This window comes from Macrosteles quadrilineatus, unplaced genomic scaffold (assembly GCF_028750875.1).
Source record: "Macrosteles quadrilineatus isolate MER2022 unplaced genomic scaffold, UCM_ALF_1.0 Scaffold_8__2_contigs__length_117827958, whole genome shotgun sequence".
NCBI lineage: Eukaryota > Metazoa > Arthropoda > Insecta > Hemiptera > Cicadellidae > Macrosteles > Macrosteles quadrilineatus.
In genome coordinates this window covers 37,302,953-37,326,105 of record NW_026542601.1, presented here as the reverse complement: position 1 = coordinate 37,326,105, position 23,153 = coordinate 37,302,953, and the positions used below count along the sequence as shown (strand labels likewise).

Sequence of the window (23,153 nt, the reverse complement as noted above, 5' to 3'; positions counted from 1 at the left end):
CCATATATACCAAGCTTGTCCTTACTTTGCTAAGCTCGTCTATTCTAGATAACCTAATCCTGAGGACTACAGTAATAAGTTAATCCTAATAGGAAATTTGCTATTGGGATTATTTAATAAAATTGTGCTAATCTAACATAACCTAACTGAACCAAATGTCTAGAACGTTAGCAAACTCTTTTTGATGTCAGAAAAGGCATGTAAGGATGGTGGGTCAGGTTTCATGCAAATTCTAGGCTATATTAAGTTCCTTGAAGGTAGGTTGTAATAGGTAAAGTTTAGATATAGGTTATGCTGAACCAAGTCGTTAGTTTATGTTACCTTTACCTCCAGACTATTTTTGTACAGTTAAAACACAGAGAAAGTTTTTTCTGTGTTTCTACTCAGGGTTTTATTTGTACAAAAACAGTCTGTTAACATAAACTAACAACTTGGTACATTTTTTAACCAATATCTAAACTTAAACTAATACAACCAACTCAAAATAATCCAAAATCCAGCTTGCGGTTGATGTAATAGTAGCCACAAGTTAGTTTCTTTTTCTTCATACATTTTTTAACATGAAAAGGAAGGCAGCACAGAAAATAACCGGCTACCTTTGAAGTAAGACAGCTTTATTCAATAGTCAAGTGTGGAAAAATGCTCGGATGTCTGTTCTTAATAGTTTTGTCAGCTGCAATGTAACTTTAGTGTTGATGTTCAATCCAAGCGTTTTCAGCAAATCCAGCATCAAGTAGAAAAATCCTCTAATATCAATGTTGAGACCCTGCAAACAAGTTTGAGATTAGTTTATTGTTTTACATGATTAAATTATTCCTTATTTTAAGAGGTCTTATACATAGAAGTTCTTCAATGTATTCTTCTAATGTAATGTAATGTGTTCTTCTAGATGTAATGAGTGTTAGAGTTGGGAGTAGGGATTTCGTTGTAATAATTTGCTATATCTCAAAGGTCTGTACACTTTAGGAGCATTTGCAAAAAGAATTCAAACGTATGTTTTTTCTCCACTTTTGACTGATACTACACCTAGGCGTACATCTAAGGGGCGGAGGTTGCTCGTGTTAATTTGGCCCAAGGTAGCAAGGGCTCATCCAACACTGAGGTGATATAGTAAACCGTGTCGGTGTAGAATCCTGGGTTTTAAATTATTTTTTAATGATGGCAACAGATTTTGAAAATTTACGCAGAAATATTGGGCCACAAATAAGCAACCTAACATTTAGACAAGCAATACACTTTTGAACAACTTGTGGTCACTGAGACATTTCTTATCATTAGAAGGAGATTAATATAATTCATTAATATATACGTTTAAAATATCAAAACAAGTTTATAAACCGTGATAAGTCATCAGTAAAGTTAAGAGATAAGACGAGGTACGTGGTTAGTGCCGGGGTTTTCCGCTCGTCTTCTTTTGATCTTAGCCGACAACCTGTTGCTCTGAAATTGACATACCACAGCATTGCCATTGAATCCATGACAAATCCGCCCAGGTGTTTTTGCTGTGTGTAAGTAAAATCATAGTTTCTAACACTTAAACAAAATGTTTCTATTTCCGTTTTAAAATACTTCAAACCTGTATAAGATCCTCTAAAATATCAGATACGGTCCGCAACAGATCTGCCAGAATATCGTAAAGTCTGTCTTGGGGCTTTCGGTCCAGCTTGTTGGCAAAACAAAGTATTTTCCCTGTTGTCATTTCCAGCTGGATGATTTTATCTCCGTATTGGTCCTTGCTCAGAAGTGGAACTTCCAATATTTGTGTAAGAAGGTCATTGAGCGTTTCGCCCAACGGAGCAAAATCAACCTCAGCAAAAAGTTCAAGGTCGAGTTCAGTTAGGGCAAGAGTTGGTTGCTGTAAAAGAATGGTAAGTTTAACAACAATCATATAGCATGGACTTTTGGTAACAAGTGTCGATAAATGGTTTTCAAAATAATTTGTTTAAAAAAGAATATGCCTACTGTAATTATTTTAAGGACCAAAGCCTAAGTACATGTCGTAAAATGTAAAATACTGTCCTAAAAATCAAAATAAATTTGGGTTTGAGTGAAATAAACCAATCATCACAAGTTTTAGCGAATGGTTACAATATTTGTATTGTAAAATGTGTTTTTCTGAACCTAAGGACCAATTTTATATAAAATGTTCCATAGAGTTCCGGGACACTCTGTATATCTGTCCATGAACACGACAATATGAGTGATATTTGGTCCAATTTTGATGAAATTTGGAATGAATTTGTAGAGCTGAATAAACTTGAATGAGTTAGCAGACCTAAGATCGTGGGAATGGGGTGGTATAGGGGTATAACTTTTTCCCCAATGTACCACCTTTGACTATTACCACCCATACAACCCAAGAAATAAAGATTTTATGGTACTCGACTAAAAAGTTTTAAGTTAATATTTCTTGGCTTGTATGGGTGGTATTAGTATATTACGTTACTACAGTAGAACCTCTTTAATCCGAACTAATTGGGACCAGGGGTAGTTCGGACTATTGAATAGTTCGGATTACAGAACATATTGTTGTTTTTACATAACAATAGCTAAAACATGGCTAAAATTGATCAACATTATTTCGGGAAAAGTGAAAAAATGATTTATAAAGTAAAATACAGTGTTTATTTATTACAGTAGTAAACATGGTGAATAAACAGTACTTAAATACAGTATGCAGTAAAGAACTGCTGTCCTGTGTATAGAGTACAGCAATGAAGGGTTCGGATTAGTGGACGTTCGGATTACGGGGGTTCGGATTAAAGAGGTTCCACTGTAGTCCTGAAAATAGGTGTTCTCCGGACGAGTGTGACCGTTCGTTCCTGTGTGAGACGAAGTCAAGTGCGGGATTACCATATGAGTTTGGTAAACACATTTTGGACAAGTGACGTACAATATTTTACGCCACTACGTACAATATTTCTCAGCTAACTTAACAATAAACAATCTGTACAAATCCATCTATCCCGCTGATTAAAGGACTAACAATCACCACTCATAAATGTTTATAACCTCTAAGAGAGGTTATATTTTTGTTTATAACCACAACCACTCATTTCCAATAATTATAATCAGCTGGTTGGTGTGTAAAAAACTCATTACAGTACTGTGTGTAGTACAGTAGTATGTAATGAAACCCCATTGATTAAGCTTGCGGCAAACAGCTGTTTTCTGGACTAAATCCTTGCGTGGGAAGTTCGTTAAAACTGTGTAGTGTGGCGTAAAATGTATTACATTGAAGGTACTAAATCAGGACATTACGTGTTTCAGGTAAAAATAAAGTGGTCCCGCGACTTGATTTTTGCATGAAACCTACAGTAATAGCTTATTCCCTCTATGGAAAATTTGCTAAAAGGAGAGAACATCCAATAATTCTAATACATTTATATTACTCTATTTTTATTGATGTTACTTGTCATGATGCCATTATACAGATAAAATAGAAGTTATGTTGATAATTTTGTATCTGTAAAGTAAACTATTCTACCTAAATTTGGCCAGACTTCAAACTCCTTTCGGATTTGAATGACAAGCCATCGTTTGGTTGTTAGTTACCTAACTGTATAAAGATTGCAGAAAACCAAATTATAATCATGTAGCTCACCACAATCAAAATTTTGAAGTCTGCTAACCCTCAAGGTATAATTAATTTGTTTGACAAATTCTGGAATGGTACTAAACAATTGCCTCTACTTTTTTTAAATTTTTAACAATTGTTTACATTTTTAAGATCAAGATGACATAAAAGTGTTTAGATCCAGCTCATTTTATCATGTTATGTATGTATTCTATTTCAAAATTTAACTGTAACACTCATTCAGTGTTTCTCTCCATGGATATACCAAAATTGGCTTTAGTTTTGACATTTATTCCAAGGAATTATGAGGACCATTCTGAAGGGTGGACGACACCATATGTTTTGACTGTTTTGAGTTAGTTAGTTTCGTGATGTTTCACTCCAGTGCAAGGAGCCGAAACTCCACTGGACTGAGGCTGTTCTAGGACCATGTCCTCTTTAGCCTGCTAAATGTCTTGAGTGGTGTCTAAAACAATACATGCAGGATACCCAGCGACCTCCTGCAGTAAAGGCCCGTTCACACGGGGCGAGTTTACAAGCTACACGCCAGAGTGTAAGAAGCCGGCGAGTTGGCGAGTGTGCTTGTATTCGATCACACGGAGCTTGTCCACTCGCAGACGTGTAGAAAGACGCCGGCGGGTCGGCGAGTGCGCTTGTAGTCGTTCACACATTCATGAATTAAATAAATACAAATGTGTGTTGCTATAACGTTTAACCATTGACTAGTTTCCAAGAGTTTAAAAAACCTTCAAATGTCTAGAATTCTGGTTATCCTTTTGGTTGTTTCTCATAAATAAGAAGTATTATATTTGCATCATAATGAGTGTTTTAAAATTTGTGATTTCCTCTATGAAACCAACCTTTGTATTAGTTTAGTTAAGTGATCTAATAAATACAAGATAGATGCTTTATCTGATGGAGAGGAAGCTATTTTCATCTGAGGGCTATATTTTTTTATATGTAGATGGACTTGACTTTTATCACTATAATGATAAAACTTATTGATAAGTGGGACTTTATTCTTTCCGTTGCTCTAATCACTACAACAAATGTAATCAAAGGCACCAACTGGAAATGTTTCAAAAATAAAACCCGATATCTTATTCCAGTAGTCGGGGAAAGATGCTCTTCCAAACAGTTTTAATTTAAAACACTACGAACAAATTTTTGGGCTGTTTAAGAGCACAGAGATTCTCTTTCAGAATTACATATTTCAGATCAAAACAATGTAAATAATTTATTTTATAGTAAAGTCAAAAGTAACAAATTGAAAAATATACAGTATGTGCAAAGATATTTTTTATTAAGACTTTTTCAATAAAAGAATATGATTTATTTAAAAATTGTATACTGGTCATTTTATTATATCATTTCTTGTTTTTTATTCTAACCACCAACAATAGGGACAGGTCACTAAAAATTATTAACCTATACTTGTTATTTTTAAGATAAGGGGTTTTACGTATATATACATCAATAGCAAAGCTTTATTTTAGACATATTGAGCTGTCTAAAACCATAGAGTCAAGTCAAGTTTTTCTCAGAGGGGGCATGGTTACCCTTGCCCCCATGCAGGTGCACATGACTGTGCCCCTATTTCTTTAATGAGTTATTCGTTTGTTTATTTTTGGTCTATTTGAAAATAGAAAACTCTTAACAGTGGTTCTGGCTACCAATTAAATTATATGATTACAGATTACAATTCTGCCACTTACCGTTTTTTATTCTTTGGCTTATTCAAAAGCTCTCCTTTTAACGTTGAATTTGAGATCAGCTTTTAAATATCCCTGTTTTCTCCCACTGGTTGTAGTGACTGTTCAGGTTTCCAATTACCAATTGAGATAGGAATGCCACTTAGGTGCGTATTTATGAGTGTAGAATGGAGTGAGATACTGAGATACTACCATAGATAAAACATACTCCCTTGTGTTGCTTAGTCTATGATACTACTGTATAGCTTTGTTACTGACTCATCAGCTGTTTCATTAGCCCATTGGTCAAGGACAGCTAGGTCCAGTTTTGAACCATCAATAAGCTTATCTCAGGATCGAACCTACGACCTTTTGTATATCAGGCGAGCACTCTAACCACTCAGCACTCAGCTACCCTGCTATTCAATGCTATAATTGGTATGTGAAAGCCAAACTTATTCACAAACTGATGCCAATCATTTCACAGACAAACTTGGGCTTTAGTTTAGTGTTGTCCTCACCAATGATTTCACTAGTGTTTTGGGCCAATAAGTGCATTAAAAAAAAGTGTTTAACGTTACTAGTCTACCTTGTAGTATTTTTATATCTAGGTATTTAATGCATTTCTCATTTATACTCTTTCATCATGTACACTCTTTTAATTTGATGTTAAGTCAAAAATATTCAATAACTTCTTGATCAGCATTGTACGTGTTATTAAATTTACGGAAAGTAAATAAAAGAAACGTCTTATAACACTTAAAAACATATATTTACGCTTATACTGTTACTCACAAGACGGTAAATATACAAAAAAGATGGTAAGTGGTGATCAATTTCGATTCCCAATCGAAATAATCATGTGGATTGGGAATCGAAATCGATCACCACTTACCATCTTTTTTGTATATTTACCGTCTTGTGAGTAACAGTATAAGCGTAAATATATGTTTTTAAGTGTTATAAGACGTTACTTTGAATTACTTTTGACCAGGTCCCTTCCATACCCCTTCCACGGATTGTTTATTTTGATTTTGAAAAATATATGTGTGTCATGGTTTTGGCTTTAATTATTTTTGATTTAATTAATGTTAAAATTTAGGGAAAACATTTTTGTATCTTACTACTGTTTAACTAATTTATTATAATTCTAGTTACTATCCATCTCCATTGTTGAACCCTTAAGTCCATTTATGTCAGAATATCCTAAATTTTGAAATAGTAAGCTGTATTGTGTTATTGGTAATTACAGGGTTTAATTCACCTTGAAAGTGTTTGTTGTTGTGAACTTATTGATATAATATTGGTTTTTATCACTGCCATATCCACAGTAATATTTAATGTCAGAACAATGTGGGTCACTATCTTGGATATTGTTTTGTTTAAATTTTCCTTGGATACAAAATTGATCTACGATCTACAATTTTGAGTTATTGACTATTGTTAATTTCAGTACAAGTGTCTTTTATTGCATTATTTTTGCCAAATAATTAACAGAACCTGCCTGTTAAATGCTGCTCAATTTCCTATTATGTATTTTATATAATCATAAAGGTTAATTACTACAAAACCCAAATCGTAACAACTGATTTCTGATTAGAGTTCTACTGCTGGGTTATAAATGAGAATGGTTAAATCAGGAACATTTTTAGTAGGCATACTCCTGACATACAATTTTGGTTTTAAAGATTTAAAATCATGTGGAACTTGAACTCATGCAATATGCTGTTTTTTTTAATGGTTGTTGACATAAGATTGACTGGCCAAATGTATGTAGCTTAACAAACCTTATTTCATTATTACTCTATTTCAAAACAAACCAATTTTACTTTTTATTAATTTTTTTTAAATGTAGCAAATTTGTGATTGAGGCTGTCTCTAGGTTTACATCTTAAAAGAACCTTTATTATGTTTTTGGTCTTATCGTGCTCATGGTGTGCTTATTTTATTAGTTTATCTTTTGTTAGAGCTAGCTCATATTGAAAAGTTGAGTAATTTTGAATAAAAACAGTTATACTTCCCAATTCCGCGTTTTTCTTGCAGGGAAACACCAGAGCTGTGAAATTCGAGCACACCATCACGAACTGATGAAACGGCTTAAGCGAAAAAAGGAACACAAACATTTAACAAAAAAATAAAGACTGTCAGTGTATTTAAAGCTATAACTAAAACTTAATCTACCCGAGGCTAAGGAGAGCGAGGACATCGAGATTGAGGAGGTTTCCTAGTTGAACGGCAACTCCGAGGTCGATCTTGAGGTTGAGTGTGACGAGGAGGTTGAGGACCAGGTTCAAGATGAGGCTGAGGTCGATGAGCAAACCTTGGAGAAGACCTTCGACGAGACCCAGCACAGCCTCCAACAGAGGACCCAGGATGATCAGGAGGTTCACTTGTACCTCAATACCTAGGAGGTTGACGTACACGTAGACATCAGCGATCAAACCCTCGAATTTCTTTGCGTATTCACCGTACTCGCAAGGAGAAGCCTTTGCTACTCCCAGGAGCAGACCTAGCAGAGAGTTGAGCAGATCTCCCAGGCCGGAAAGGTCGACGGAGAGTAAGACCTCCAAGTCTAGGAGGGCTCCACTACCACCACCACCACCGCCGCCGCCGCCGCCGCCACCGTCTTCCTCGTCATCGCAGCCCTGAGCTCCGTCGGCTTCATAGGCGGGTCCTAGACTTTTACCCGGATTAGCCTCTGGTAGCGGTTCCGGTTCGGGTTCCGGCAGAGGGGATGCCTCCACAGGAGAGTTCTGCAAGAAACAACGCATTGTCAGAATAACGCTTTGATACGCTTTTTTATTTGCAACACTTATTTTGGATTCTCTGCCAAGACAAGGACACAGCTAGTTTCTGTAGGCTACAGAAAATTGTAGACCTTGAATTACATGAAGGTGTAACTTCCCTCAATTCTTTTTGTTTGAACAATTATTTGTTAATTTTAAGGTAATGATTTGTTTAGAAATTAGAACAGTAAGGCACACCTTCAGTAACGTTATGGTGCAAATAACATAAAGAATATAGCTGACAAACACCGTGAATAAAAGTATAATTTTATTTTTTGTTTTGGATCTAATTAATTTATTGATATACTCAAAAAGTTAATCAAATAATCCAATTGGTATAGGAAGCTAACTTGTCAAGGTATATTTTTTGTTATTGCACCATCTAAGGAAACTGGTACTGACTCAAGACCTGAAAACACAATTAATTTGCCGAAATACATTTACAACTTAAATACACTGACAGTCTATGATTTAGAAAGATTTGTAAACACAGTTTATAACACTGTAACCACCAAAGATCAATCGAAAAATAGTGTTATTCTTATAACATCAGAACTGCACGCATAAAGCTGAAATCCTATTTGAATAAGGGCAAGTTATAATGTTAATGTATCCTAAGATGGTCGCTATATTTATCACAGTATGTAAACAGTAGAGCCTACGACAGTCCAAGTTGGTCCTATAAAATTATGTCACATCAAATATCAAATCAAATATGCTAAGTCTTCAATAAAAGAACAAGTATAGAATGTAAAAAAGAAAATGACTTTCAATGTTTTATTTACAAAATTATCAATTACATCCAGCTTCTAATCGTAGTAAAAATGTCCTTAAATTAACTCTATCCGAGGTTGAGCAGAACTCCAAGATCTATGCTGAGAAGGTTGCCGAGCTTGACCATGACTTGGACATCCACGTCGAGCCCGAGGCCGGTCAGAATGCAAAGAAGCAGTTGTATGAGTTGCGTCAACAGCTGAACAACTCCCTCGAGCAAGCCTCCACCTCCGAGCAAAGCTTCTAGCAAATCGTCTACAAGCTTCAGCACAGGTCCCAGCAGACCTTCCAGCAAACCCTGTCCTTGGGAAGACTGACTGTCCATAAACTCTTCCATTTGTTCCTTCGCGCAAGTCATTTTCTTCATCAAATCTTGTTTCTGACATTCGTCGTCTCCGTTGTACAACAGCTGAACTGTGAGACTCAACATAATGTTCAACAAACTTCCTAACTTCTCGCCATCAACCCCCATGGAGTTCAACATGCAGTTGGGTTCCGGCGCCGGCACGGGGGCTGGTTCCGCTTCTGCTAGAGGGTGCGGAGCCGACATGGCTGGGCCCTGAAACAATCATCACTTCACAGTTGACATCTCTCAAAGTGCATCCGTGAATCCAACCATTAGTCCTGCATGAAACATTATCAGGAACAGTACAAGTGACTAAGCTAGACAAATACCATAAAGAATCCATGGATAACACTACTTTTACAAATAAATTAAATTAAATACACTGACAGTCTTGTATTATAAAAAAACAGTTTACATTCAGTACGCTACATCCCACCTGAAAACGTGTAATGCGTAATCACACAGTGAACATTTCTCATTGCCACGAAGCCGCTTCAAGTAATGAAAATCAAACTAAAGCATTTTCAGGATCACATTTTGTGAAGGACAATCAGAGAGGTTTTGTTAAGTTTTGTAGTAAATCTTCCCGGTATTATCATTTAACATTTTTAATTCAAATGTGTTGGAATTTGACTACTCCGGACTCGAGAAGAATCGAACATATCTTTTCAATGTTCAAATGAAGGAGCCAAAGTGAATTCCCCTGCAATAAATACTGCTGAAAGTATTTTAAGATTTTATTCAAAATAGGTACATAAAATATCTCGCTGCAGGTATAAAACACTTAATTCTAATCTATCTATCCGAGGTTGAGGAGGACGCCGAGGTCTAAGCTGAGCAGGTTCCCCAGCCTAACCATGAGTTTAACGTCAACATTTAGTCCAAGAGATTTGAGCAGACAGAGGAGGATGTTGATGACGTTGCTCAGAAGGTCTCCGACAGCTCCTAGAACTCCTTCACCTCCTAGCAACCCCTCCAACAGCTGGTCCACGGCTTGTAGAAGCGGTCCTAACAACCCTTCCAAGAGACCCTGGCCTGCCTCGTCGTGCTTCTTCATGTACGTGTCCATGTCACCACGCGCCTTCTGCATCTTCTTAATGATCTCCTGTTTCTTACAAGGATCGTCCTTGTTCTCCAGCAAGTTTATTGACAGGTCTAGCATTACGTTTAGAAGTGATCCCATTTCGCCTGGGTCCACCCCGTACGATTGTAACATACAGTTTGGCCCGGGGGCGGCCATTGCTGTCGGTTTCGCCTCCGCATCAGGGGTGGGAGCGGCGAGGGAAGGCGCCTGAAACAATAGTTAGCACAACTGTTCAACGTACAATCAATCACCAGAAGCGGGTTCAACTAAAATGGTGAAAGTGGAGATAAAGCCTGTACAAGGTTCATTTATGCTTGACAATCTTCATTACTACAGTACTAGAATATGAAAACTAGGATGAAGATTTACTTATGTTTTTTCTTAGCAATAAAAAGGTCAAGTACAAAAGACCACTTAAAAAATTATAAACAGACTAGGCTATTGATAAAGAAGAATATTATGAAATTACTCTAAGGGTAAGTTTTTGCTTATTCATACATAAAAATTTTTGGTCTACTAATTGATACCCTTTAATTATTTGTGTCCTTTGCACGAATTATTTCGTTTATTGGAAATAAACTTGCCAAATATTTTCTAAAAAGGTTGACTTTAAGATGTAAACACTTCATTGAGAACAGAAAAAAGCTTTAGACAAACTTTAACCAGAACATTTGGTGTAATTTGTTTAGGCCTATATTTTTAAAATATACAGACACATTTAGAGCCCTCTTTTGGGGATTCCAGTTGAACCATCCAAAAAATAATTAGTTAATCTAATAAATTCTTTCCATAAAAGGCCTTGTAATTATAATTCTTAATCAAATGTATGTCAGCAGATAGGAAAAAACCTGAAAAGCATGAGAAATTATCTCAAACTAAATGAGATTTCAAAACTATATTTGGAACGTAAACAATCACAGCATAAACTATTATGTTTTCATTTTTAAGAGTTGTTAGCCTCCGGATTACGTTTGAATATTTATAATGGTTTTAATACCTGCATTCAGTAATCCAATATGCTGCTTGTGGCAACTATAGTTTCGGTTCACAGGGAACCATCTTCAGGCCGTACAAGGCGTCGTTATTCACTTCCATATATGAAGGTCGTCATTTAATAAATAAGTACATAGAACACGAACACCCAAAAACGCACATTGATACAAACATTTAACATTAAAAAGACCGAGTACTCGGGAACACGAGACAGGTGACGCGACCGGGTGGAAGTCGTCTGGCCACCCGGTCGCGTCACCTGTCACGTGTTCCCGAGTACTCGGTCTTTTTAATGTTAAATGTTTGTATCAATGTGCGTTTTTGGGTGTTCGTGTTCTATGTACTTATTTATTAAATGACGACCTTCATATATGGAAGTGAATAACGACGCCTTGTACGGCCTGAAGATGGTTCCCTGGGAACCGAAACTATAGTTGCCACAAGCAGCATATTGGATTACTGAATGCAGGTATTTAAACCATTATAAATATTATGTTTTCTTTATATATATACGCAATCGAATTTTGAAAAAAAGAAACTATGGTACTTTAAAGATTGCAGAACTATCGAGAATATGAGTTTCAAACAGATGCTGTTGATTTTGAACGCAAAAAATTAGTAGACTTCTCAACCAATAGTAAAATCTGACGTCCTTTTTGGATGCTGAGATCCAGGCATTTCTCCAAAAGGCATAACTCTAAAATTTCAGAGCCCTTCCTTTTGAAACATTGCTTTCAGATCAGTGCATAGTCATACAAATTCTTTTGAAGCAGAAGCAACGTCACAGGACGTTGGTGATGTTTGGTAACGCTGGCACGATTTCGACTACTGTAATTGTTTCTCTTTTGAGCGTGGTTCTAGGACCAAAATGTTAAAGTTAATTCATTCCGGTATTGTTTATTTATTTTTTTTTTATAAAAGAGGTTGGCGGTTGGCGGTCACTTTTAACCTTGCATTTGCCCGTCCACATATAGACTACAGATCTATGCGTGGAACGTATCCAGCAAAGCAAGGGGTGAGCCGGTACAGTACAATCCAATATATAAGTTTGAAAACTATAAATGTGTTATCTGATATGCCCGTTTAAACCAAATACTGTACAATATCGCAGTTACATCACATAGTTACATTCAGTGTCTAGAACTATGTCTGATTGAGTCTTGATTCGTGTCCAAAAACCTCCGTTACATTTTTATGACAAAACTTATTTTTTTATTTACAGGGTCTGATGGGTGCTTTAGCCCCTATAGTCCCCCTGGCCTTTAACCGCTACTTCTCTTATTTTAGGGCTAAAGTCACAGTGTCTTTACTCTCTTATATCAGGGAACAAAAACGTATTACAAAATATTTTGTTATGGTTGTCAACAGTTTAAAGGTTGGTAATAAATAGAATAAATCAGCTATTGCCGCTCATGTGTTTCATACTTTTCAGTGGCTTTGTCTGATCCATGAGAATAGGAGAGTGTGTGTACAAAATCTGAATCGTCATCTCTTGACTTTAAGTTCACGAATTGGATTGTAAGTGAAACATTTCCTAAAACTTAGAAACATTATCCTAACCATCCATTATATTAACCTGGTCAGTTAAGTGATACATTTCAAATCATTTACATTAATTGAAATTTTTCTAATTTATTTCCAAATTTATCATTACTGCGGATAGCATCAATCATTAAAACTATTCTAAAAACAGTTTTGATTCCTGCAACGTATATTTGGCCAATGTCCATTTAAAATATCTGTAAATAAACCTAATGTTTGCTTAAATTTTTTCCAACAGATATAGACTCAATCTTGGGAAAATAAATAGTAACATAGCCTCCACTAAACCAAGGCCGCGGCGAAATAACTGGCAACGCCGCAATCCCGGCCTACCGAGACGCAAGACAGCTGTTTTTTTAGTAAGCGTCCGAGCAACACTAACGTTTACACGTTTGTTATTTGTTATTTACTGTTCATGACAATAATAGACCGGCGAGTGCGGTGTTGCCACATTGTTGGACTCGGCCATGTAGAGAAAGCTATGATAGTATTTATTCATATGTGACGAAGGCCAGACAAATTTTGTGACAATTTCGTATGCATTATTTTTCCACAAATATTTCAAAATTACTACTTATGAGAAACAAACATGCTTACACTGACAGGTCGTAGAAATAATTTCCACCACAAATGAATTTCCATCAAGAGTTAAAACGTGTTACTTGTAAACATCAAGATGACCTGTCGTATCATAAATCATTAATCATGAATAGGCTATAAACAGTGAATGATGAATAACTGGAAATTTATGAGAAGACTAGAAGAGCCGGGTGTTTTGGTCCCTTTGGAATTTGTGAAAGATTCGTTTAATAAAAGTACAACATGTATCTGTTGCATTTCTAGTACCAAGAAAGAGTGAGAATATAACACAAAGCCTAACTGTGAATGAATGGCCGTAGCATCGGCACCATTCATACGTGTTATTTCTTCATTCGTCTGTGTGTTTTAACGATTACCCTTTGCATTAATAACGACGTTGGAGTAGTTAGTTGGTGTTTTAGTAAAATAATTAATTGTTGAATTAGAGAAAAACTGTTATTGTTCGTAGTAAAATGTTCGAAATTTATTTGCCCGAACTCAAAAACTGTAAGAAACACGTTTGGAATATTCCTATGTATTATTATTTATTTATCCTATACTCTTATATGAGCAACGTTTGCTTGTACGTATGCTTTTATCATTTTATGTATGTATACGTAAACAAATATCTCGTAAAGGGCTTCGAAAATTTCCTTCAAATATTGTAAATAGTTTATTCCTGGCCTAAAAACGTGTTTACTGCAGTTAAATCTACCAACAAAAATCTAAATAAGTAAAAAATTAAATTGAAAGTCAAAGGTTTTTGACATTGGCCTTATGGGTTACCAAGTAACCATGTTGGTTTGAACATATAACAAGGAAAAAGTAAACAGAAGACTTGAAACATGTGTTTATAACAAGCCATCCACAGTATACTAGCCAATTACTAAATTAATACAGAACATAGGGGGAAACATCAGTTGTTACTATTAAGCAACGATTTGGGCCTACTTTACTCGATATACAGTAGGTGAAAATAGTTCTGATAAAATACTGATTATTTTACTTGGCTCTCTCCTACCAAAACTTGATCCCCGAAGTACTGAGGTATTTTTTTTTTTTGCAAACTTTGGTTTTAACAGTGAAATAAATATTTAATAATATTATATTATTTATCTTATGTAAATTAGAATTTTCAAACTGTAAAACAATGTTATACAAGTATAGGCTATTAATGCTGTTATAAGAGTGATTTTTACCACCAACTTTAAAATCTGAAAAGAAATATTTATTTCTATAATATATTATATTTTATTATGTTATATAGGCCCTATGTTATATTTATTTTTATAAAAGAAAATAAAGAAATATAACAGCTGATTAATTTAGCTGTTGTCTTTATTTATTTTCTTTTGTGATGTTTACGATATTCGTTGTTATTTCGTTGCCAAAGTAGTAAACCAAGGCCCCACAAACCCATAAGACTCACTGTTAAAAGATTATAAGACTTTCAATTTCATTTTTTACGTAATTAGATTTTCGTTGTCATTTTTAACTGCACGAAACACGTTTTTAGGTTAGATATAAATTACTTACAATATTTTAAGGAAATCGTCGAAGCAATTTTCGAGATCTTTGTGCAAGTATAATGTAGCCTACAAGCAAATATTGCTCATGTGAGAGTATTATTAGAGTACATACTACCTGGGGACCGAGCCACGGCTTGGTGTAGTTTATTTCCATTTTAAAGGCAACTAGCTGTACCCGCGGGCTTCGCCCCGTTTAACTTCATAAGTATTCGCATGGCTCATTCACTTCCTGGTTGAAGTTCGTTCGCTACGCTCACTCACCTTTAGGTTGGAGCTCGTTCGCTGCGCTCACTTGCCTTCAGGTTAGCTCGTTCGCTACGCTAACTCGCCTCTAAGTTGAAGTTCGTTCGCTACGCTCACTCACCGTTTGGTTGGAAATACGGGTGGCGTCGTCCTGTAATCCAGCTACTGGGAGGTCACGAATTGTGGATATTTATAGGGATGCACTGTGGATGCGATGCTCCCTGGTGTGGATTAACGTCCGCACTAGTGAGTACTACGACTATCCGCAGTATTATCCTGAATAATTAGACCAATTCGTAAATTACAAGGAAAAATGTGGTTCGGATTCCACTATAAACTGTAGGTCCCTTAGTTGCCATTAGCTGTATGGGCTATTAATTAACAGCTGTGTCTAAGGAACATGTCGGCCTTAGTCACTAACAAGACTACAAGATCGCGCCACTCATCCTACACTCATCCTTCACTCATATTTGGGTTAAAATACGCACATAGTGGCGTCCCCATCTTAAAAATAATTGAATTAATTGAATTGAAATTAGCTGTTGTCATAAATAAAAAAAATAATAGTGCTGCACCCTGTTGGTAATCCTTGTGACTTTTATGCTATTGAACATCATAGAACAGAACCAACTGTTTAATTGAAACAGCTGTTAAGATTCATTAATTCCTTTTAAATATGAAAAATCATAAGATTAACATGGGGAACTACAGAGCCACTGGGGCGGAGCCCGAAAGGGTTTTTGAGATAAGAATATGCTTTAATGTTAATCGGGAATGTGAGCTATCATCATGCCAAATTTCAGCCCAATCCGTCCAGTAGTTTATGCGTGATTGAGCAACACACACACACAAACTCACAAACTTTCAGATTTATAATATTAGTAAGATATAAAGGAAACTCACGTTTTACTTACAACTATTTTAGTTTTATTATTTAAATTTCAGCGGAATTTCAAATTTTACAATGATGGGATTTTTTATCTGACAACTTACAAAACATTAATTTATTTGACAGTTGATGGTAAAAATCATTCTTATAACAGCATTACCCAAATCATTTTAATGTCAAACACATTTTAGAACGACAAAAGAAGCTCATGTTGGTAACCTTGTTTTTTTACATCCGATCAGCTTGATATGCACTCTTGCATAGTTAGTTATCAATGAGGTTTTAGAGTTATTGGGAATGTTGTAGGTTAACCTTTTACTCTGGCTTGTTTGAAAATTATTCTCTTAAAAGGGAATTCGCTAGTGAAAAGGGCATTTTTTTGTTTGACGAAGAAACACATAAAATATATTTGTAAATGAAAATAATGTTTTGTCATAACTTACTTGTAGATCATATTATCTCTTTTATCATTATCATTTTTGCATGTAATAGGACCCGATAACAAAGAAACTCCAGTTAAAAGATGATAATATAATAATATTATAATAATCTAATGGTGTCTGTCTCACTGTCTGTGAGTGTGCGTGTTATACTCAATCACGCGAAAGATACTGATCCAACTGGGCTTAAATTTTGCAAAGTACCAAGGATCCGTTTAGGACTATTCGCGCTTCGATACTGACCGAGAGCTTTGCCCCTTTGGCTTTCAGAGTTCTGAGGTGAGGATTTTAAAAGTAAATATTGATTGGCCTCATGGCTGCAATGAAAAAACTCAAAATGTCTACATTTGCTTTGAAATATCTATGTAAACATGCAGAACTGTCAAATCCACATATAAATCCCTAAGTACCCATGAACTTTTGAGAAAATTAAAAGTCACACTCCCTTAAACTATACAGGGTGGTAAAAAAGTCCCAGGACAGTTAAATATTTTATAAAATGATGCAGATAGAGCTACAATACTTGGTACAATTTTCTAACAATTTTTGGTAACAATTTTCTTCCGATTCCTAGGGCTGTGCCCCCTGAGGAGTAAGCGTATAATAACAATGTAAATTAAATGAATATTTGAACAACTGCCATTTTGCGCAGGATCAACCTTTTGAAGTGCGGTTTGCGGCATTGTATTCTACTAAAAAAGACCTTTAATTTGATGTGCATATTGACCTATGCTTCCATTTAAGATTTTCTTCCGACTCCTTGTGGGCCGTCCCCCTGAAGAGTTATTGGATCACTGAATATGTGTTAAAATAGAGTTTTATGCCCTGTAACTTTGTACCAAGTATTGTAGCTCTATCTGCATTATTTTTTTAAAATATTTAACTGTCCTGGGACTTTTTTACAACCCTGTATACTTAAAATGTTTGTCATGAAAAGAAACCTTGCGCAAAAACTATCCATTATTTCATAAATTGCCCTTTAAGGTCGTAATTCATTTCTAAAGGAAACTTTCCAAAAAAATACCTCAGCTTTACCAATTTGTTTGTTATTCTTTCAATCTATTACCTTATTAAAATCAGGTGTGATTATTTGTTCGTATTGTACTGTATGTATTCTGTCTTGTTTATTTCAGTAACTTATCCAATCACTAGTTTTATTAATACTGTTTTAATACTTACTAGTGTTGCTGTTGCTCGAATTCGAGCAAAAGCCAAGTATTACAGGCATTGTTTTAAAACGAATAACAGTCATAATGTCTGATGACTTTAAAAGATTTGACTCGAAGATTATAGAAATACTCAAGATGGACATAAAAGATCGATATAATCAACATTTCTTGTAAATATCTTATCATTTTTCAAAAGCTGACCTTGTTTTTTAGTGTTTTCTAAAAATAGCCTTCCTCATAGACGCGTTAGGTTGTCAATAATAGGGGAATGATAATCAATTATAAAAAATACATTATTTTTATTTCTTCTCTTTAGTGGTGTTCTATAACTTTCCTATATGTTTCCATGGTTTGCAAATCAAATCGGCTCTTTCAATGATTACTAAGAAATGCAGTACAGTGTTAATTCTGTTTTCTTTTTTAGTACATCAAATTATCCAGGCTCTCTCGCTTTTTTCCATTGTAATATTTACTCCAACCCAAATTCAAATTCAAATTCAAATAGTAAATATTTAATTCAATAAAGTCAGTAAATGTTTGTAGCAAAATGTTAAATTAGCAAGCTTAATGACTGTTTAAAATTAACTTATATTCTTCTTCTCACATTTAATTTCTGACAACAGCTGGAGTTTCATAAAAATGTTGGGTACTTCAGTATTAAACGGAGGCCACATTTTGTCAGCGCGCTGCGGCGGTTATGTTAGGTTGGGTTATCGTAAATATTATGTGTGTAGGACTTTCCTCGCTTCGTTATGAATCGAACGATACTTTCTATTATGATAACCCAACCTAACATAACCGCCGCAGCGCGCTGACAAAATGTGGCCTCCGTTTAATACTGAAGTACCAAATGTTGTTTCCCATGTTAATCTCATGGAGAAATACGAAACTTTAAAGGGCTCCACGGCCTCACTCTCTAATTATTTCCCTAAAAAGAAAGTTTCCTGCACAACTTCACGTTACGCTATTTCCAATGACACCATAAACATGTAAATCGGTTCAGTAGTTTTGGAGGAGTATGTCACAATAAACCTGCTTACGTATTAAATAAGTAGGCCTATATAGATGAAGTCAAACGGGGTATCTTTATATTTTGTTGTTATTTCGCTTATTTTTAAGTCTATTTTAATTTATAAAGGGATTCTGCACATATACAGGAAAATACCTTTCATTTGGTACCAACCGCGTGTAATTCGGTCCAGTAGTATGGTCAGGCTAGCTGTTATAAGTTTTGCAAAGGTTTTTTAGTATATAAGATATTCTGTATCTCCATGGCTGTGGCAGGATTATTTATTCTCAGATTTTGTTACTTAATTGATTTTTGACTATAGTAAATAAGTCAGATGTTATAACCATTGCTGTATCAACCTAGCTTCTAACCTTGAGTAAGTATTTAAAGTTTAGCTAATGTGAATTATTTGATTGACATATTGAGTGGAAATATAATAACATTATAATGTTTACATCACCTGAATATTATTTTGATATATTTTTGTTACAAATTTAATATACTTAACATGTGTTTGGATTAGGGCCTACACGTTAAAAAGGAAAAGAGTTTTTTTTTTCAAAACATACATCAATCCCTTACGAAGGACGATTCATTCATTTATTCATCCAGTCATCGATCAACACGGTATTGTATCCTTCAACAAATCTGAATGCTGCTTCAAAAAATTCTAACTACTCATTCAACTTGGACGCAGTTCTAATTAATGAATAACCATTGTCATCATTATTGAACAAGTAATGGTAATTATGAATCATCCTAGCAAATAATATCAACTTGGCATATTTAAACACACTAATTGAGTCCAACCTGAAATACGGGTATTTCTAGCTTCTAAGCATAAGTCCAAAATTAACAATTGAAGTCAATTTCATAGAGACTACTGTAATGTACCCACAAAGAGGATAAAAAAAACGGATTATCTAACGAAATTTTCGGGCACACCTCTAGTTATAATAATTTTTTTATGTATCTTTATTTACCTTTGATATGGTAGTTATTATATGTGTTTAGAAGGATATAAACCTAAAGTGGATAGTTATAATTTTTTCATCCGTGCATTTTTTTCTTTACTTAAAAACAATTCGTTCCCTAAAAATATTTTATGGACAGACTTAACAGTTCATAAAAGTTAAATTGTAATAATATTTTGGTAAATTGTTCATACAGATTTCTGAACAGTCAAAGTTAACTACAAATGGTATTACACCGAGACTATTCTCGAATTTATAACCTTCAGAGGTGTTATAAAAACTGTATTTTAGCACTTTAAAATACCTAAATGTTTGGGTGCCTCTGAACCCCCCCCCTCTACCCTGGGGGGTATTTCATACCCTCCTGGTTTTGGCCCTCCCAAAACGAAATCTTGGATACGTAACTGAACAATAAGGACACCGAAGAGACGAAAAATCTAAATAAAAGTATATGCAAGAGACTAACGCATCCAATGAAGAGAATAAGAGTTCATTTTCCTACTACTGGATATTGAAAATTTTAATAATACCAAAATCCCTTGTGAACAGTTACCTTGTTCAATATCCTTTGGAAGAGAATAACAACAAACCAAACTGTCTGACGAAAAGGATACCAAAACACGGAGTATCTAACGAAAAGGACATTGAAGAGACTAAAAGATCTAAAGAAGAGTATGAAAGAGACAAACTTATCCAACGAAGAGAATGTCAAAGAGATGAACTTATTTATCAAAGTGGCTAACGTTTTTAACTAAGATGATATCAAAAACTGTTCTATCAATGAAGATATCCAATTGACAAACTTAACTAACGAGGGAAATATCAAAGGGCCTAACGTTTCGAATGAAGAGATGATCAATAACACAAACTTATTTATCGAATAAAATGCCAAAGCGACTAATATCGAACTAAAATTATAAAGATACTTTTTGAACTAGATGAACCAAAATTAAGAACCATTCAAAACAGTCATTTTATTCATAGTTATTTTCTAAATTTGAATCAATATAAATATCTAACATACGTTTTAATCCTTCAGGTCTTTATAGTGCTAAAACATTACGATTAAAAAAATTGGAAACTAAAATACTTTAACATGACAGTTATCTAAACATGATACACTAAAGATAAGATTAAATATAATTTTCGTATTTTACGTTCGAAAGCTAACCTGATTATTGTCCAATGTAAAATAGCTTATAATCCTGAACTAAATTCTGAACGATGATGTGGAATCAATAAGCAAAGAATGTACGACTAACTTCGTATGAACAAAGCTTATACATCGTAATGCTGTCTTATTTTTGTCTTAACATAAACAAAACAAGTCAAAGGGATTTTGGGACTGTTTGATTTACTAGGTTGTGTCGACGAAAAGTATCACCGACAAATTAATAAAAAAATTCATAAAAATTAGCCCAATAAATGTAAAATTTAGTTTTCCAACGTATTTGTTATTGTTTTATTCAAGGGATTTGCAGTTATGTTTTCATTTATGGGTAAACATTACTTGAAACAAAAACAAGTCAGATGTTTCAACACTATGCAATGCATCATCGGGTTACATAACAAATGCACATCAAGCCAAGTTTTCGTTTGCTAAAGTAGGATGGCATTACAGTAGTTAAGAAACAAAGCTACTAATTCATCTGAGTAGATTATTGATCTCAATCTATTTTTAATACGGATTTATTTGTTTATTTTTATTATTGTTATTTAATTATTATTTAATTTAATTATTATTTTTATTTGTTTTTGTTTATTTGTTATTTTTATTTATAGGTCTAGTTATTATTTTTATTATTTTTAAACTAAACTTCTGTAAAGCAAAATTGTTGTAATTATTTCTTTATTTAATTGGAAAGTTATTAAAAGTAATTAGTTAAAAAATATCTTAACATATTGTTGAAGTTTTGAAATTTTTAGGAATTAAATGTTTTTTTCCTTCTTTTTTCCTCTCATATTATTTTTTCGTATTTTATTCTATTTTTTTATTCTTATGTCATTTTTTTCTCATTGGTTTTCTTCTTCTCTTCGTATTTTTCTTTATTTATTACCTCTTCAGTATACATCTAATTTATTGACGGGTCTTATCAAAGTGTAAACAAAACATCTGTTGTTTACTTATCATACTGCTTCTGTTATCTTTTGTCTAGGTGTGCGTAGTAAATGTGCCTATAGATTGCATTTGATAAGCGAAAAATATAGTGTTCATCGGCCCATTAATTGCAGTTTATTTAGTTAAACTATTAAAAAATCTGATGGTTCTCAAGTTTTGCAATAAGTTTTCCAGGTTTTTTGCAAAAAAAATTAGACTACACAATGTGTAATGGGTTGCTTACAAAAATCCAAATAAATTATTCCTATAAAGATCATATATAGTTATTTTTTTATTAACATGATTTTATTACGGGTTTAATTTAATTTCTTCTGGTTTTTAACTGGTTTTAACTAATGTAAAAGTATTATTATAATACCTTAAACAAACCATTTTAATTTTATTTGTTTAGAAACAAATGTAAGAAAAGAAGATATTTAAAAAATATTTTTTTTTATTAAGAGTTTATTTAGAAATAAAAAATGCGGGGAAATATGTTGATTTGCTTTGCTACTTGGTTATATGGCTTATCGCTCAAAACCATTAACTAATATTAAAATTACCTTTCTCACCCCTTACTCTCAACATTCCTTCGTGCGTAATTCAAGAACAAATATCAACATAAATCCAATATATGTTTCTATATCTTCCCATGAGTACAGAATAACCTACCGATATTTTCTAACTCAACAATAAATAAGATTAACAAAAGCTGAAGTACATCCATGATGGCACAAAGTGAAGTTCAAAATGTCAATCATAATGTTTCTAAAAATATTTGAAAAATCACCCAAATTGTCCAAGAGCTCCATCAATGTAATCGATATCACTGTTAACTTTGAAAGTTTGCTCTTCCCGATTTCTACCACCTAATGTCCCCAAAATTAATATTCGACTTACCGCCAGGACGGCGAGGAGGACAACCCCAAAAAGACCCGCAAGTGTGACCGCCTTCATGTTGAGATCCTCTTGCAATGCGCGGGAATCTTCAAGTTCTTTATCAGTAAGTCTTTTATAACGTACAATCTACTATTTGCCGAACACCCAGCAATCAGCATATGTTTACCGTTTTTATTGCTGCGAGTGATACAAAATAAATAGAAGAAAAAAACTGTGAATTACTTCTTGGACCTGGCCTATGTAGGAGGTGAAATTTTGACCATTTTGTTCGTACGTGGGAATCTATCGAATGGGAGGTCAGATTAGATTATTTCAGATAAATAAAGTATGACGTGTTCAAATGTAAATCTATATGGTAGTAGCCCGTACGAACTGACACTTAGTATTTAAGTATGCCGAGATATTTTGTTCTATTAGTTTTCCTCCTCAAACTTTGTACTGTTCCATTGAGGGACGTGTTGGAAACGTATCTGCACCTATGTATCAATGGTTTAGCGATTTATAATGTTGCATGTTATTAGTGTTTATAA

General features: G+C 34.3%; 2 protein-coding genes across 2 annotated transcripts; both read right to left on the bottom strand.

Annotated features, from left to right (window-relative positions):
- Positions 1–602: 602 nt before the first annotated feature.
- On the bottom strand, positions 603–4,008 carry LOC129000326 (uncharacterized). The gene is made up of 3 exons (XM_054427288.1): positions 3,958–4,008; positions 1,577–1,855; positions 603–766 (listed from the first exon to the last, which is right to left on the bottom strand). Exons 1-3 carry the CDS (start codon positions 4,006–4,008, stop codon positions 626–628), a joined length of 471 nt encoding a protein of 156 aa, XP_054283263.1. The 3' UTR covers positions 603–625.
- Positions 4,009–7,403: 3,395 nt separating this feature from the next.
- LOC129001330 (uncharacterized) lies at positions 7,404–22,734 on the bottom strand. The gene is made up of 2 exons (XM_054428597.1): positions 22,624–22,734; positions 7,404–8,021 (listed from the first exon to the last, which is right to left on the bottom strand). Exons 1-2 carry the CDS (start codon positions 22,678–22,680, stop codon positions 7,446–7,448), a joined length of 633 nt encoding a protein of 210 aa, XP_054284572.1. The 5' UTR covers positions 22,681–22,734; the 3' UTR covers positions 7,404–7,445.
- Positions 22,735–23,153: the final 419 nt, after the last annotated feature.

What these genes read in the sequence shown, in the direction of transcription:
- LOC129001330 (XM_054428597.1), bottom strand. Translation starts at nt 22,680, where the DNA reads ATGAAGGCGGTCACACTTGCGGGTCTTTTTGGGGTTGTCCTCCTCGCC. An exon ending in TCCTCCTCGCCGTCCTGGCG is followed by an intron (nt 8,022 to 22,623) that starts GTAAGTCGAATA and finishes TGTTTCTTGCAG; the next exon opens with AACTCTCCTGTGGAGGCATC.
- LOC129000326 (XM_054427288.1), bottom strand. Translation starts at nt 4,008, where the DNA reads ATGGTCCTAGAACAGCCTCAGTCCAGTGGAGTTTCGGCTCCTTGCACT. An exon ending in TTTCGGCTCCTTGCACTGGA is followed by an intron (nt 1,856 to 3,957) that starts GTGAAACATCAC and finishes ATTCTTTTACAG; the next exon opens with CAACCAACTCTTGCCCTAAC. An exon ending in TTTTAGAGGATCTTATACAG is followed by an intron (nt 767 to 1,576) that starts GTTTGAAGTATT and finishes ACTTGTTTGCAG; the next exon opens with GGTCTCAACATTGATATTAG.